The following is a 17,039-nucleotide window of genomic DNA, read 5'->3' as shown; positions in this document are numbered from 1 at the left end:
GACTACTCTGCCAAGCACTTAGTACAGTGCTCCGCACAGAGTGAGCGCTCAGTAAGTACAACCGATTGCTGTTTCACAAAATTTTGGCACTCGGATCTAGTTCCTCTGGACAGTTGGTGTTCGCCGGCCCCTCGGCCCCAGAGCGCTCGAGTACGTATTGAACAGTGCTCGGCACATAGTAAGTGCTTAACAAATACCAACATTATTATATTTGTAATTTATTTATATTACAGTGTCTCCCCCTCTAGACACGGTGAGCAAGGAACTGGCCTCCCAACTCTGTCGAACTGTACTCTCCCAAGCGCTGAGTACGGTGTTCCCCGCACAGTGAGCGGCCGATAAATACCAGTGACTGACGGACTGATCTGGCCGACATTTTACCGCAGTCGCCACCGTTAAGCGAGGCTTCGGGTAACGTGAACCCCCCGCCTCGCCGGCCCCTCGGTCGACACGAGAAACCCAACGGCAGGGAAGCGTCCTCTCCGGGTCCCCTGGGAGCCGAGCGGGAGGAAACGGTCTTCGGTTCCAGCAGAAAAGACCCCCGTTGGACATCGGGAAGAGCCTCTGTCACGGAGATAATACACTAGGAGGGTCTCCAAGGGGAGTTTGTGGAATTTCCTCCCCTGAAGATTTGACCGTGAGCCCGTCAAACGGCAGGGACCGTCTCTATCTGTTGCCGACTTGTTCATTCCAAGCGCTCAGTACAGTGCTCTGCACACAGTAAGCGCTCAAGAAATACTATTGAATGAATGATTTTTTCCGGAAACAACGAGTGGTTCAAGATATTCCCCAACCTAGGACATGAGCTGAATCAGAAGATCCCGCCAGGCCCTGCCTGGTCTCATTATAATAGGATGACTTTATTTTATCGGTTTATTTATTACGAGACGCAGCATGGCCTGGTGGATAAAGTCCGGGCCTGGGGGGGGGGGGGGGGGGGGGGGGTCAGGAGGTCGCGGGTTCTAATCCCGGCTCCGCCACTTGTCTGCCGTGTGACCCTGGGCAGGTCACTTCACTTCTCTGGGCCTCAGTTCCCTCATCTGCAAAACGGGGATTGAAACTGTGAGCCCCACGTGGGACAGGGACCGGGTCCAATCCGATTTGCTTGTATCCCCCCCGCAGCGCGTAGTTCAGTGCCTGGCATATAAGTAAGCACTTAACAACTTCCGTTATCATTATTATTACCATTTCACTTTCGGGCACCTCGGTCAATAGCATCCACCACAATCTCTCCAAAGCGTGGCTCAGTGGAAAGAGCCCGGGCTTGGGAGTCAGAGGTCGTGGGTTCTAATCCCGGCTCCGCCACTTGGCAGCTGGGTGACTGTGGGCAAGTCACTTCACTTCTCTGGGCCTCAGTGCCCTCATCTGTAAAACGGGGACGAAGACCGTGAGCCTCACGTGGGACAACCTGATGACCCCGTATCGCCCCCAGCGCTTAGAACAGTGCTCTGCACGGAGTAAGCGCTTAACAAATACCACCATTATTACTTTTTCTACCTAAAAACAGCCAGAAACCAGACATGGAAGTGCAGGGAACCAGAAAATCCACAGCACAAACCGGCAACAAGGAGAACTCGGAAGAGTTGGCTGGAGTGGCATATTTTGACCACTGACCCTAACTCGGGAAGCGAACGAGGCAAATGAGGTACGCCTCACGCCAAATCTCCGTTCGTTCATTTTATCGTCTTCCTGGTTTATGGAACTAAGTGGAAGGTTCCTGCTATCTATCGCCGGTCACTGTTTCCTTGGCTTCCTCGGGCGGTCGAGCAGTTGTCGGGAACTGTTTGCTTTTACTGAAACCCAAAGCGAAAAGCACATGAAACCAAACCGAACGCAATTTATCTCCAGATCTGCAAGAGAACCCTCGACAGCCGCAGAGATTAGGTTTACCGAATGATCAAAATAAGAACCGAGTGTTATTTTCCTACATAAGCCTTGATTCCGACTCCAAAACAATCCCAGGAATCCACCATTTTCTTTCAGTAAATTTTTCTCTCCTTAGTGAGAAAGCAGCTGCTTTTAGGATCCGTTCCCAAATCGCCTGCGTTCAAAATAGTTGATTCCTCGGTGACACCACCCAACCACCCCAGGTTCCAACGCTATCTTATGGGCAGAAATTATACGAACATTTCTGTGTGTCTGTAGGAGGTCGTTAATTTGCCATCTCCAAATTTACACCTTCCTCTTTGTCTTTCCCAGGGGGAGAAGACATTAAAGTGCTTTAACACTTATCAGGGTAAACCCCAATTTACTCCTGGATCTCAAACCGTTGCACTATTTCCCTGATTAAAGATGGGGGTCGGCGGGGGGGAGGGGAAAGTTTTAAATACAACCATTGTTTCCATACTCGATTGAACACATTCAATTAAAAGGCCAAATCCTTTATACACCGCGTCCTCCTTTTAGCATCACTATTCACTCTAAAACACTGTTTTAAAAGGGCTCCGATGTTATCTGTCGAGCCACGGCTACAAACGAAACAACTGGAAAAATCAACATTTGTCTAAAACACTGCCGAAGTAACACGCGGCCCCAGAGTTCCGCTTCGTTTAGAAAGGGAGACAACACAGCTTCAAGCATGCGACATTAGGGCAGAAAGAGATCAACTTACTGAAAAAATCCTTGAGGACGTTTAACCAATCCATTCTGTATAGGGTCCCTGTGCTTTCTTTGTGTGTTTCACGGCTCAGGATGATTCTCGGCCAGCTTCCTGGTATGTTCCTCAACACTGAAACTCCCCACACCCGATCCATGTGACTTGGCCCACACCCAGACAATAGAAAGTTTTTCTGAGGCTTCTCCCCTTCCCAAACTTTTAATCCACCTAAGAACTCGTTTAACAAGTACATCCTCCCTGCAACAAACTGTGATTTTACTATTGGGAGGCGGCAGTTCGAAGGAAGGTGACCTTACTGGGAATGGGAACGTCTGTCCCGGGAGTTTAAGATCTTACTTTTAAAAACAGCAAAAACTAAGTCCTTCTATCTCAACTAGAGAAGCAGCGTGGCTCAGTGGAAAGAGCCCGGGGCTTGGGAGTCAGAGGTCGTGGGTTTGAATGCCGACTCGGCCACTTGGCAGCTGTGTGACGGTGGGCAGGTCACTTCACTTCTCTGCGCCTCAGTTCCCTCGTCTGTAAAATGGGGATGAAGACTGTGAGCCTCCCGTGGGACAACCTGATGACCCTGTATCTACCTCAGCGCTTAGAACAGCGCTCTGCACGTAGTAAGCGCTTAACGATTACCGACATTATTATTATCATTAACTCCCCCTCCATTTCTCCACGCTTTTTCTTCTTCCCATCCAGGGGCTCCCTCCGACCTCCACCTCAGTGGCACTCTGAACTGTTAATAACACTGGGGATTGGGGAAAGGGGTAGAAAAGAGATGAAAAGGAAAAAAAAAAAAGTGGTGGGGGAGATATCCGGTCATGCCGCTGGCAACACTTTTACACGATGGCAGGAAAATTTGGGAAGGGGCTGATTGAGGAGAAAAAGGGAAAAATCCAAGACAGGGGATGGAGGGCCACACTGGCAATGTTTGTCTCTGATCCCTGGAAGCCACGATCCTTCAGCCACCTGAGGGACCGGTCTAGGCTTCCGCTCTGCAAGGGGGCGGCTAAGAGGGAGGAAGATCGATCGATCAATCGATCAATCAGTCGTTTTTACTGAATGCTTAATGTGTGCAGGACACTGAGCGCCTGGGAGAGCAAAACACGACAACATAATACACACATTCCCTGCCCACAACAGCTTACAGTCTAGAGGGGGAGCCAGACGGTAGTATAAATAATAATAATAATAACGTTGGTATTTGTTAAGCGCTCACTATGGGCCGAGCCCTGTTCTAAGCGCTGGGGTAGACAGAGGGGAATCAGGCTGTCCCACGTGGGGCTCACGGTCTTCATCCCCACTTTACAGATGAGGGGACTGAGGCCCAGAGAAGTGAAGTGACTCGCCCACAGTCACCCAGCTGACGAGTGACAGAACTGGGAGTCGAACCCATGACCTCTGACTCCAAAGCCCGTGCTCTTTCCACTGAGCCACGCTGTTTACTACGTGCAGAGCGCTGTACTAAGTGCTTTGGTAGGAGGAGATTAGGGAAGTGGGGTGGAGGGGGCAAGGGGACTGACTGACTGTTTTAAAGTCGATCGTAAAATTTTTGTTCGATGAGGAGGTGGACGGGCCACCGCTGGACGTTCTTGAGTGGGGAAACACGGCCTAAATGTTTTTGCAGAAAAATGATCGGGGCAGTAGAATAATAATAATGTTGGTATCTGTTAAGCGCTTACCATGCGCACAGCACTGTTCTAAGCGCTGGGGTAGATACAGGGTGATCAGGTTGCCCCACGTGAGGCTCACAGTTAATCCCCATTTTACAGATGAGGTAGGTTCATTCATTCAATAGCATTTATTGAGCGCTCACTACGCGCAGAGCACTGTACTAAGCGCTCGGAACGAACAAGTCGGCAACAGATAGAGATGGTCCCTGCCCTCCGACGGGCTCACGGTCTAATCGGGGGAGACGGACGGACGGGAACGATGGCGACAAACAGAGTCGAGGGGAAGAACGTCTCGTAAAAACGATGGCAATCAAGTGAGGCACAGAGAAGTGAAGCGACTCGCCCACAGTCACACAGCTGACAAGTGACAGAGCCGGCGGTCGAACCCACGACCTCTGACTCCGAAGCCCGGGCTCTTTCAGTGGGGAGAGACAGGAGGCAGGGAGGTCGGCGAGGAGGCCGATCCAGTAATCGAGGCGGGACGGGATAAACGCGTGGATTAACGTGAGAGCGGTTCGGCTGGAGAGGAAAGGACAGGCCTCGACCATGTCGTGAAAGGGGAGCTTACGGGATTTAGGGACGGAGTGAGTATGGGGGTTGAATGAGAGGGAGGAGTCAGAGGAAACACCCAGGGAGGAAGAAGGGAGCGGGGTCAAGGTGATGGAGTCAGAAGCACCAACCAGTGGGTGTATCAGATCGCGGGACGCGGAGAAGCAGATGAGTCAAAGGCAGCAGCTCTTGCAGCAGCGTGGCTCAGTGGAAAGAGCCTGGGCTTCGGAGTCAGAGGCCATGAGTTCGACTCCCGGCTCTGCCCCTCGTCAGCTGTGTGACCGCGGGCGAGTCACTTCACTTCTCTGGGCCTCGGTGACCTCATCTGTAAAATGGGGATTAACTGTGAGCCCCAGGTGGGGCGACCCGATGACCCCGTAAGCGCCCCAGCGCTTCGAACGGTGCTCTGCACAGAGTAAGCGCTTAACAAATACCAACCCGCTGGCGGGGGAGAAGGGAAGAGGAAATTACAGATCCTGCCGGCGGGCTCTGGAGGTGGCCGCCTCCGTGGATGGGGGTCAGGCAGAAGCTAGACCCAGGATAATCGGGTCGGACGCACTACGTGCCCCCGCGTGGGGCTCGCGGTCTTAACGGTCCATTGGACCGTGAGCCCGTCAAAGGGCAGGGACCGTCTCTATCTGTCGCCGACTTGTTCATTCCAGGCGCTGAGTCCAGTGCTCTGCACATGGTGAGCGCTCAATAAATACTACCGAATGAACCCCCACTGTACACACGAGGTAACTGAGGCTCGGAGAAGTGAAGTGACCTGCCCAAGGTCACACGGCAGTCGAGTGACAAAGCGGGGATTGGAATCCGGGTCCTTCCGTCTCCCACGCACGTTCTCTACCCACTAGGCCACGCCGCTTTTAGATTCACTGCTCCACCCGGGGTCGGGTTACCGTGGCAGCTGTCACGTGGGCGGGTCACGGAGGAAGACGCCCGAAGACGGCAGCCGAGGGAGAGTAATAATAATAATGATAATGATGATGATGGCGGTATCTGTTAAGGCCACTTGTCGGCTGTGTGACTGCGGGCAAGTCACTTAACCTCTCTGTGCCTCAGTTACCTCATCTGTAAAACGGGGATGAAGACCGTGAGCCCCACGTGGGACAACCGATTCCCCTGTGTCTACCCCAGCGCTTAGAACGGTGCTCTGCACATAGTAAGCGCTTAACAAGTACCAACATTATTATTAAGGGCTTACAATGTGCCAAGGACTGTTCTAAGCGCTGGGGGATACAAGGTGATCAGGCTGTCCCACGTGGGGCTCGCCGTTTTCATCCCCATTTTACAGATGAGGGAACCGAGGCACAGAGAGGTGAAGTGACTTGCCCAGAGTCACACAGCTGGCCAGCGGCGGAGCCGGGATTCGAACCCATGACCTCTGACTCCCAGGCCCGGGCTCTTTCCACCGAGCCACGCTGCTTCTCTGTATTTGCTCCTCTTTCATTCCTTTTCTCTTTCTTTCTCTTTCTCCTCCCCCCGCCTCGACCCCATCCATTTTAGTCCTACCGCCATCCCACCTAGGTGACTGAAATTCCCGTCCCTTTATTCCCCGTGGGATCTTTCAAATCAATCTCAGTGGAAAGAGCCCGGGCTTGGGAGTCGGAGGTCATGGGTTCGAATCCCGGCTCTGCCACTCGGCAGCCGGGTGACCGTGGGCGAGTCACTTCACTTCTCTGGGCCTCAGTTCCCTCATCTGGAAAATGGGGATTAAGACTGTGAGCCTCACGTAGGACGACCTGATGACCCTGTACCTACCCCAGCGCTTAGAACAGTGCCGTGCACACAGTAAGCGCTTAACAAATACCGACATTATTATTATCATTAATCAATCGGTCCTAATTACTGAGCGCTTAGCGTGTGCATAGGACAGGACGAAGCGTTTGGGACAGTAAGAGGTTTGCCAGACGTGTTCTCTGACCACGAACGGGGACTGGTGGGTAGAGCACGGGTCCGGGAGTCCGAAGGACCTGGGTTCTAATCCCGGCTCCACCACTCGTCGGCTGGGTGACCCTGGGCAAGTCGCTTCACTTCTCTGGGCCTCAGATACCGCATCTGGAAAATGGGGATTGAGACTGGGAGCCCGTAACCACCCCAGCACTTAGTACGGTGCCTGACACATAGCGAGAGCTTAATAAATACGACAATTAGCATTATTAAGGCTCTTACAGGGTAGAGGAGATATTAAGGATACGATTTGAACGTAAACGCTGTGGGGCTGAGGGTGGGGTGGAGTGGGGTTCTAATCCCAGCTCCGCCATTTGTCCGCTGTGCGATCTCGGGCATGGCACTTCATTTCTCTGTGCCTCGTCTGCAAGATAGGGATTACGACTGGTGAGCCTCATGTGGGACATCATTCCAAGCGCTGAGTACAGTGCTCTGCACATAGTAAGCGCTCAGTAGATACTACTGAATGAATGACTGAAGCAGCGTGGCTTAGGGGAAAGAGCCCGGGCACGGGAGTCAGAGGTTGCGGGTTCTAATTCCGGCTCCACCACTTGTCGGCTGTGTGACTTTGAGCCGGTCATTGAAGCAGCTGCTTAGAGAAGCGGCGTGGCTCAGTGGAAAGAGCACGGGCTTGGGAGGCAGGGGTCATGAGTTCGAATCCCAACTCTGTCACCTGACAGCTGTGTGACTGTGGGCAAGTCACTCCACTTCTCTGTGCCTCAGTCACCTCACCTGTAAAATGGGGATTAAGACCGTGAGCCCCACGTGGGACAGCCTGATTCCCCTGTGTCTACCCCAGCGCTCAGAACAGTGCTCTGCACACAGTAAGCGCTTAACAAATACCAACATTATCATTAACTTCTCTGTGCCGCGGTTACCTCATCTGTAAAATGGGGATTGAGACTGAGAGGCCCATGTGGGACAACCTAATTACCTTGCATCTACTCCAGTGTTTAGAACTATGTGCTTGGCACATTCATTCATTCATTCCGTAGTATTTATTGAGCGCCTACTATGTGCAGAGCACCGTACTAAGCGCTTGGAACGTACAAATCGGCAACAGATAGAGACGGTCCCTGCCCACTGACGGGCTTACGGTCTAATCGGGGGAGAGTAGTGACCGCTTAACCAATACCAGCATCACTATTATTAGTAGTAGTTTTTATCTACGCCAACACTTAGAGTGCCTGACACTTAGTAAGCAATTGACAAATGCCACAAAGAAGGGTAAAAAACTGGTCTTTAAAATAATCTGTTAATACATAAAGGGAAAATGCCCCCACGGTGATAGCACATGACTTAAAATGGAGCTTCTTAGCTTCCGGAAAGCAAATGACTTCAAGGTTAATCAGGCTTAGGGTTCTTTTCCCTTCGTTCCAGTCAGAATATACTTGGAGACATTGACGAGAGAGAGGGGTTGTTTTTTTAACTTCCTCTTTTTCCAGTTTCTCAATTTTCGAAGACGATTTTATGAAAATGGGTCAGTTTACAAACATTCCTGTTCCTTCCTGTACACTCATCACTAACAGTGACATCCTTCCTCCTTCTGCAAAATCCGCTTTATCGTTCCCAATCCCTCTCTACGCGTAATCTCTCTAACATGAAGGACAGAAATGTGTGCAAAATTCCGGCCCGTCTACCTAACTTCACGGAGGAAATGTGCCAGATTCCAACGGTCTTCATTCCAACCCCAGCCCCGCCACTGACTGCGGGCCGGACATTTGACCGCTTCGTCCTTCGGAGTTTTCATCGGACAAACGGAGAACAACGCCGTATTTCTTCCCAGTGGGGAGTGTTATCACCACCTACTTTAACAGCACTGGGAGAAACAACTGCTGGGACCTAACGTCGACCGCTCGGCAAGCGTTTAAAACGACCGCTCAAAAGACTCTCTTCCACAAAGAAGGCACCCGATGTTCCTCTTCGATTCAAATGGAGGGAGGGCTTTCCCGACTACCGGAGATCAAACCCGGGGCCTAGCCTGCCCCCGGCCCCCTTCCTGTCAGCCAGTAGGGAGAGGGCGAGGAGACAAAGGACAGAGGTTAATCCTCACCCCTCCACATTTCCTTCCTAAAAGCACAGCCCAGGGGGAGGGAAGGGGAGGAGGGGGGCTGGCAACCGTGGCCTCCTGCCCCCCTCACCACACAAAGCCGCCTCCTCGGGGAATCGGAAAGAGGAGGGAAAGCAGAGAAACCAAGGGGGAGAAGGAGATTCCGGGGGGAGAAGGGAAAGCGAAGGCTGAGCTCTCTGGGAATTGAAAATATCATCGAAATGGAACGTGCTAATTGTTTTCAAAAGAGCAGATTCGAAAGGGCAAACCGCCAGCTGCTCAAATGGGCCAAGTCAGAGGGCTGCGTTTTTTCCTCGCAGAAATGTTTAGGGGAATTCGTCAATACCAAAAATGATGACTAAGATCCTGTCATTACCCAGCGCTTAGAACAGTACTTGGCACATAGTGAGCACTTAACAAATACCATTATTATTTGCGGCAGAATATGTCCTTGTCTTTAAACAGAGGGCTTAATTTATACTATAAAGACCACGATAACACCACCCGTTGCTGACGAAAAAACAAGGCTCTGGGATGACCGACCGAAAGGTATCGACAAGCAGAAGCAGCGCCTGTGAGTTCATTTGGGGCAGGGAACATGTCGACCGACTCTGGTAAACTGTACGCTCACACCTACGCTTAGTACAGTGTTCTGCACACAATCAGCGCTCAATAACTTCGAGTGACTCATTCATTCATTCATTCATTCATTCAATCATATTTATTGAGTGCTTACTGTGCACTGTACTAAGCGCTTGGAAAGTAAAATTCGGCAACAGGTAGAGACATTCCCTACCCAACAGAAGGCTCACAGTCTAGAAGGGGGAGGCAGACAGCAAAAAATGGATGGCCAAGAACTAAAGACAGACTTACAGATCCTGACAAATGCAATCTGGACACCTTTCTCCCCGAGTAAAAGCCAAAATTCCTTTGCTCTGTATCAGAGCGAGTACTTTTATTAAAGAAACTCAGATTTTTCTTCATGTTTGGTGACGACGTTTATCAAAAATACAATCCTTTCACCCACCGACTTAACTTTGCCCTGTTAAGAAACCGCGGGGCATTTTAACTCAATTGTCTTGTGCTCTAATAGGAATTTCTCCATTAAACTTCTAAAGTACAGTTTTTATTTTGATCTTTCTCTACTCACATACCCACCGAGGCCCTATAACGGGTTCCCGTTCCACCATTTGGAAATGGCACAGTGGAAAAACGAGGGGGAATTCTTCCTACCATATGCTTCTGCTCCGGTACAACCGGAATCCCAAGTTGGCATTCGTCAAAAAGAGACAGTTGTATTCACACACATGGATTCGGTCAAGGTGAGGCTGATAAACTGCTAGGCTGCTCTCTTGGACTGTGGGGTGCTTTGTGGTCTTGCAATTTTACAGGATTCAGACGAGGTAAAATATAAATGACTGTGCAGGATGGAAGGCATTCTGCCACTGGTGGACTTTAGAACAATAAAAGAACTGGTGATGAAAAATGTCACACACTGTGGTAAATTCCAACCGTCCACTGCCTAACCCGTTCATTCCCAATCAATCCATGGAACCTACTGGGGCTTACTCTGTGCAAAGCACTGTACTAAGTGCTTGGAGGAGTAAAACACTGTACACGAGCCCTTCCCACAAAGAGAAGCGGCATGGCCTAGTGAATAGGATGGGGCCTGGGAGTCAGAAGGTCTTGGGAATCAGAAGGATCTAATCCCAGCTCCACCACTTGTCTCTTGTGGGACCTTAGGCAAGTCGCTTCACTTCTCTGGGCCTCAGTTTCCTCGCTTGCCAAATGGGGATTAAACTCCTGCTCTCCCACCCGCTTAGACCGCGAGACCCACGTGGGACACGGACTGTTTCTGACCTCGTATCTACCCCAGTGTTTGGCACAGGGTAAGCGTTTTTGGTTTTTTTTTAAATGGCATTTAAGCACTTTCCCATGTGCTGGACACTGTTCTGAGTGCTGGGGAAGATAAGGGCAACCGGGTTGGACACAGTCCCTGCGCCACATGGGGTTCGCAATCTTAATCCCCACTTTACAGACGAGGGAACTGAGTCCCAGAAAAGTGAAGCACCTGCCCAAGGTCACACACCGGACAAGCGACGGTGCCGGGACTACAACCCAGGTCCCTCTGACGTCCAGGCCCGGGCTCCGTCCACCGATCCCGTGAGACCTCTCTGTGATTCTGCAATACAAAGTCTTGTCATTTTTCTAAAGGCCTAAAGAAGAACTTACCTAAGGTATCCTTTAGGTTTTTAACGATAGAAGCCTTGCGAGCACTGTTCTTCCTCTCGACGTAATTGGAAGGCACAAAACCCGTCTTGTTCATGGAGTTCCGAACCCTCCACCAGGACTTGGAATCATCCAGCAGCCACAGCCTCTCATTCTTCTTGATGTCCAACTCTTGATCTTGTTGGGCCACGTAATCGAATTTGGCTATCACCACGATCTCTTCGGCCATCTTGCAGATGCTCTGGCACTGTGGATACAAAAGGTTCACGCAACTATATCATCACCTTTTGTTTTCGAAGACTCCACCGATGGTACAGCTCGCCTGGGAGCGTGTGCGAGACTGACAGCGCCGATGTGGAATCCACCGTTCCAGCCACCTTGAGCAGGCAATCCCTCAGTGGAATTTACCGAGCGCTTACCGTGTGCAGAACGCTGTACTTAGCACAACAGAGGGGACTTGGTAGACACGTACCCTGCCCACAGGGAGCTTACAGTCTAGAGGGAGAGCCAGACGTTGACACAAATAGATTACGTCTCTATATATATAACTTTCCTGCGAATCGCAAACGACTGGCCGGCACTCGATAATAACAGCGTACATAAGTGGGCTGAGGATGCGGTGAATTCGGGGTACGAATCCAAGCGCAAGGGGGATGCGGAAGGGGGAAAGGGTGTAGAGGAGATGAGGGCTTGATCTACGTAGGTTGTCCTTTGTTGTGTTGTTGGACTTTATGTTTCCAGTGCCCGGCTCTGTTTTCTCTCACGGTCTGATAGGAATCTTTCCACAAAATTCTATCCCGGCTCTGCCACCTGTCAGCCGTGTGACCGTGGGCAAGTCACTTCGCTTCTCTGTGCCTCAGTTCCCTCATCTGTCAAATGGGGATGAAGACCGTGAGCCTCACGTGGGACAACCTGATGACCCTGTATCTGCCCCAGCGCTTAGAACAGTGCTCTGCACATAGTAAGTGCTCAACAAATACCAACATTATTATGTCGTTACTGAAGAAACATACAACAAACCCATACCAAGTGCAGGTTTCCCTTTTAGGCTGGTTGCCTATGGGAGTTTCTTCCAAAACTGCTCACCAATGTTCTATCCCTTGGGCTGCTTTAGTCCCTGATCAAACTATAATAATAATAATAATAATAATATTGATGGTACTTGTTAAGTGTTTACTGTGTGCCAAGCACTGTTCTAAGCACCGAGGTAGATACAGGGTAATGAGGTTGTCCCACATGGGGCTCACAGTCTTAATCCCCATTTTACAGATGAGGTAACTGAGGCAGAGAGAAGTTATGTGGTTTGCCCAAGGCCACAAAGCAGACAGGTGGCAGAGCCGGGATTAGAACCGAGGTCCTCTGGTCCCCGTACGCATCGGTGCAAAAACACCACCGGTCCCATGGATCCATCGATGGTATTTATTGCCATCTGCTACCGTTTGAACTCTGACACTGTGGCAAGTTACTCTTACGCTTCCCTTTTCCTTAACGGCCGCTGATCGTGGAAATCTGTGTGACTGCACCCTCGTTATCAGCAAGCTCAATACGGGCCCGGCACAGTCTACCAGCGTGACTGTGAAGAAGCAGCGTGGCTCAGTGGAAAGAGCACGGGCTTTGGAGTCAGAGGTCATGGGTTCGAATCCCGGCTCGGCCACTTGCCAGCTGTGTGACTGTGGGCAAGTCACTTCACTTCTCGGTGCCTCAGTTACCTCATCTGTAAAATGGGGATGAAGACTGTGAGCCCCACGTGGGACAACCTGATTCCCCTGTGTCCACCCCAGCGCTTAGAACAGTGCTCGGCACATAGTAAGCGCTTAACAAATACCAACATTAACATTACCAAAAAGAACAAAGTCTTTGAACCTGAAATGGCCTCATTCATTCATTCAGTCAATCATATTTATTGAGCGTTTCCTGTGTGCAGAGCACTGTCCTAGCACTTGGGAAGTACAGTTCGGCAACAAATAGAGACAATCCCTACCCGACAACGGGCTCACAGTCGAGAAGGGGGGAGACAGACAATAAAACAAAACAAGTAGAGAGGCATCGATATAAACACAATTAGAGATATATACACATCATTAATAAAATAAATAGAATAATAAACGTAGAGATATACAGAAGTGCTGTGGGACGGGGAGAGGGGTAGAGCAGGGAGAGGGAGTCGGGGCGATGGGGAGGGGAGGAGGAGCAGAGGAAAAAGGGGGCTCAGTCTGGGAAGGCCTCCTGGAGGAGGTGAGCTTTCATTAGGGCTTTGAAGGGGGGAAATGTGTGCCAGTTTGGCGGCCGTGAGGAAGGAGGGCATTCCAGGCCAGAGGCAGGACGTGGGTCAGGGATCGACAGTGGGACAGGCGAGAATGAGGCACCGTGAGGAGGTTGGCGGCGGAGGAGCGGAGCGTGCGGGCTGGGCAGTAGAAGGAGAGAAGGGAGGTGAGATAGGAGGGGGCGAGATGATGGAGAGCTTTGAAGCCAAGAGTGAGGAGTTTCTGCTTCATGCGAAGGTTGACAGGCAACCCCTGGAGGTTTCTGAGGAGGGGAGTGACGTGCCCAGAGCGTTTCGGTAGAAAGCTCATCCGGGCAGTAGAGCGAAGTATAGACTGAAGTGGGGAGAGACAGGAGGCTGAGAGATTGTAAGAATCACCAATGCCACAGAGATTACAATCCCACAGAAAGGCACAGAAAGCATCGTCCCTACCACCCTGACAATGGGAAAAACATTTTTTTTTTAAAATGTACTCAGACCTGTGATGGATACAACCTTAGGAAACACTCGTTACTGCACAAAATGACCAAACGCAAAGAACTCGAAAGGGCTGCTTCGATAGAGAAGTGTTTTCAGCAGAATGATATCCTCTAGACTGTGAGCCCATTGTGGGCGACGACGTCTCTCTCTGTGGCTGAACTGCACTTTCCAAGAGTTTAGTAGAGTGCTCGGCACACAGTAAGCGCTCAATAAATACAACTAAATGAATGCCCTGTGTCTACAACATGCACGATGGGGCATTTGTGAAGTGCTTACTTTGTGCCAAGCACCGTACTAAGCGATGAAAAGAAACACTGGGTTTCCACAGAAGCAGTGTGGCTCAGTGGAAAGAGCCCGGGCTTTGGAGTCAGAGGTCACGGGTTCGAATCCCGGCTCGGCCCCTTGTCAGCTGGGTGACTTCGGGCAAGTCACTTAACTTCTCGGTGCCTCGGTTACCTCATCTGGAAAATGGGGCTTAAGACTGTGAGCCCCACGTGGGACAACCTGATTCCCCTGTGTCTACCCCAGCGCTCAGAACAGTGCTCGGCACATAGTAAGCGCTTAACAAACACCAACATTCTTCATTCTTCTTCTTCTTATCCCGAGAACCTTCTCGGCGGGCAGTGCGAAGGACAAACAGCAGAGTGGAAGAAAGTGAGAGGAATCTGGAGGGAGTGGCTCCTAATTTTGCCATCGTGGACGAGTGACTACGCTCTAATTAGGCCTTTTAGTGCTCGGGGTGGAAAACTCAATGCTGTGCTGTCAGAGCTGATCCGTGAAGCAGACGTGGCAGTTTGAAAGGATTATTACTCCGGGACTTCTTGGTCGGCAGTAGAGACTCCAGTCAGTCGGTGGAATTTATTGAGCGTTTTTTAAAAATTGTATCTGTTAAACACTTCCTACTCATTCAATAGTATTTATTGAGCGCTTACTATGTGCAGAGCACTGTACTAAGCACTTGGAAGGGACAAACTGGCAACCGACCGAGACAATCCCCGCCCACTGACGGGTCAGACTCTGTGCTATGCACTGGCTTAGGAACACGTTAATTGGGTCAGACGCAGTCCCTGCCCTGAATGGGGCTCGCAGTCTAAGTAGGAGGGAGAACAGGTATTTAATCCCCATTTTACAGTGGAGGAAACTGAGGCACGGGAGTCATATGACTGGCCCAAAGAAACACCGAGCGATCGGCAGAGCCGGGATGTGAACCCAGGTCCTCTGACACCCAGGCCCGCGCTCTCTCCACTAGGCTTCGCCGCTTTCCCGGAGCACTCTACTAAGCACTTGCGAGACAACAGGGCAGGAGGGTTGGTAGACACACTCCTTGCCCACAAGGAGCTTTCCATCTAAAGGAGGAGTTTGAAACAGAGACCCTGAGGGGATCTCCTGGTTAGGCAAGCAGTTTAGTAACCGGACAAACAAGTACTCTGTAATAATAATAATGTTGGTATTGGTTAAGCGCTTACTATGTGCAGAGCACTGTGTTAAGCACTGGGGGGAGATACAGGGGAATCAGGTTGTCCCACGTGAGGCTCACAGTTAATCCCCATTTTACAGATGAGGGAACTGAGGCACGGAGAAGTGACGTGACTTGCCCACGGTCACACAGCTGACAAGTGGCAGGGTCGGGATTCGAAACCACGACCTCTGACTCCCAAGTCCGGGCCCTTTCCACTGAGCCACGCTGCTTCTCATGGCCGGAGGGCTCTGGCTCCACCACTCGTCTGCTGTGTGACCTCGGGCAAGTCACTTCACTGGGCCTCAGTTACCTCCTCTTCTGTAAAACGGGGATTAAGATAATGAGTCCCGTGTGGGACACAGACTGTGCCCATGCTGACTAGCTGGTATTGACTCCAGCGCTTAGAACAGTGTGTGGCACTTAGTAAACAATAATAATAATGATAATGATGATATTTATTAAGCGCTTACTATGTGCCAGCACTGTTCTAAGCGCCGGGGAGGATACAACATAATCAGGTTGTCCCACGTGGGGCTCACAGTCTTCATCCCCATTTTCCAGATGAGGTCACTGAGGTACAGAGAAGTTAGGTGACTTGCCCAAAGTCACACAGCTGACAAGTGGCGGAGCTGGGATTAATAATAATAACGTTGGTATTGGTTAAGCGATTACTATGAGCAGAGCACTGTTCTAAGCGCTGGGGGAGATACAGCGTAATCAGATTGTCCCACGTGAGGCTCACAGTCTTCATCCCCATTTTATAGACGAGGTCACTGAGGCACGGAGAAGTGAAGTGACTTGCCCACAGTCACACAGCTGACAAGTGGCGGAGCGGGATTAGAACCCAAGGCCTCCGACTCCCAAGGCCGGGCTCTTTCCACTGAGCCACGCTGCTTTCTAGAACATGAAAAAAGGGGAGGGGGGGAGGGTGGAAAGAGAAGGATTACATATGTGATTGTTTCTTCAACCACCCACACCCTAGAGTCCAAAGCTCCCAACTAGAGATCTGGGAGATTCAAAGAGCAGAATTTAGGGAGCTGCAAGTTGTTCTGCTCTTCGACAGCTCTCTCCCCCTCTCAGCTCCGTGCTTGGAACGGTCACCCAATCTGCCCCACTCTAGTTCTGGCCCAAACTGGCATCAAAATGGATGACTGTTACTAAATGAATAAATTGTGCTTGGCACCGGATGGCAGAAAGGCAGGCTCCATCGTCAAAAGGACACGACTGCCAGCAACAGCGGGGAAGTAATAATAATAATAACGTTGGTATTTGTTAAGCGCTTCCTATGTGCAGAGCACCGTTCTAAGCGCTGGGGGAGATACAGGGTCATCAGGTGGTCCCACGGGAGGCTCACGGTCTTCATCCCCATTTTACAGATGAGGGAACTGAGGCCCGGAGAAGTGAAGTGACTCGCCCACAGTCACACGGCCGACAGGTGGCAGAGCCGGGAGTCGAACCCATGACCTCTGACTCCCAAGCCCAGGCTCTTTCCGCTGAGCCACGCTGCTTCCCTACTAGTGCGGCCTAGTGGAAAGAGCCCGGGCCTGGAAGTCAGAAGGACCTGGGTTCTAATCCCGGCTCTGCCAACTGCTTACAGATTGCCCTTGGGCTAGTCCCTGCACTTTTCTCTGCCTCAGCTATCCCGTTCTCCCTCCTAGTTAACCCGTGAGCCTCAAGTGGGACAGGGCCTGTGTCCAATCGAATTCACCTACCCCAGCACTCAGAACAATGTTTGAAACTTAATAAATACCATAAAAAAAAAAGTGGAAGCGAGCCAAAAG

General features: G+C 50.9%; 1 protein-coding gene across 3 annotated transcripts in view; it reads right to left on the bottom strand.

Annotated features, from left to right (window-relative positions):
* The window catches only part of NCK1 (NCK adaptor protein 1), a 137,936-nt gene that overhangs the window by 31,521 nt on the left and 89,376 nt on the right, over positions 1 to 17,039 (bottom strand). For 2 of the 3 annotated variants that reach the window (XM_029067718.1, XM_029067724.2), the window contains one exon: positions 11,060 to 11,303. In XM_029067718.1, the coding sequence (XP_028923551.1) occupies positions 11,060 to 11,303 (244 nt within the window). Of the gene's footprint in view, positions 1 to 2,611; positions 2,713 to 11,059; positions 11,304 to 17,039 lie in introns of those variants that run through there. The other variant, XM_029067733.2, reaches the window with a different exon arrangement.

Source organism: Ornithorhynchus anatinus, chromosome 1 (assembly GCF_004115215.2).
Source record: "Ornithorhynchus anatinus isolate Pmale09 chromosome 1, mOrnAna1.pri.v4, whole genome shotgun sequence".
Classification (NCBI taxonomy): Eukaryota; Metazoa; Chordata; class Mammalia; order Monotremata; family Ornithorhynchidae; genus Ornithorhynchus; species Ornithorhynchus anatinus.
The sequence above is the reverse complement of the archived record's forward strand: the minus strand, read 5'-3'. Positions and strand labels throughout refer to the sequence as shown.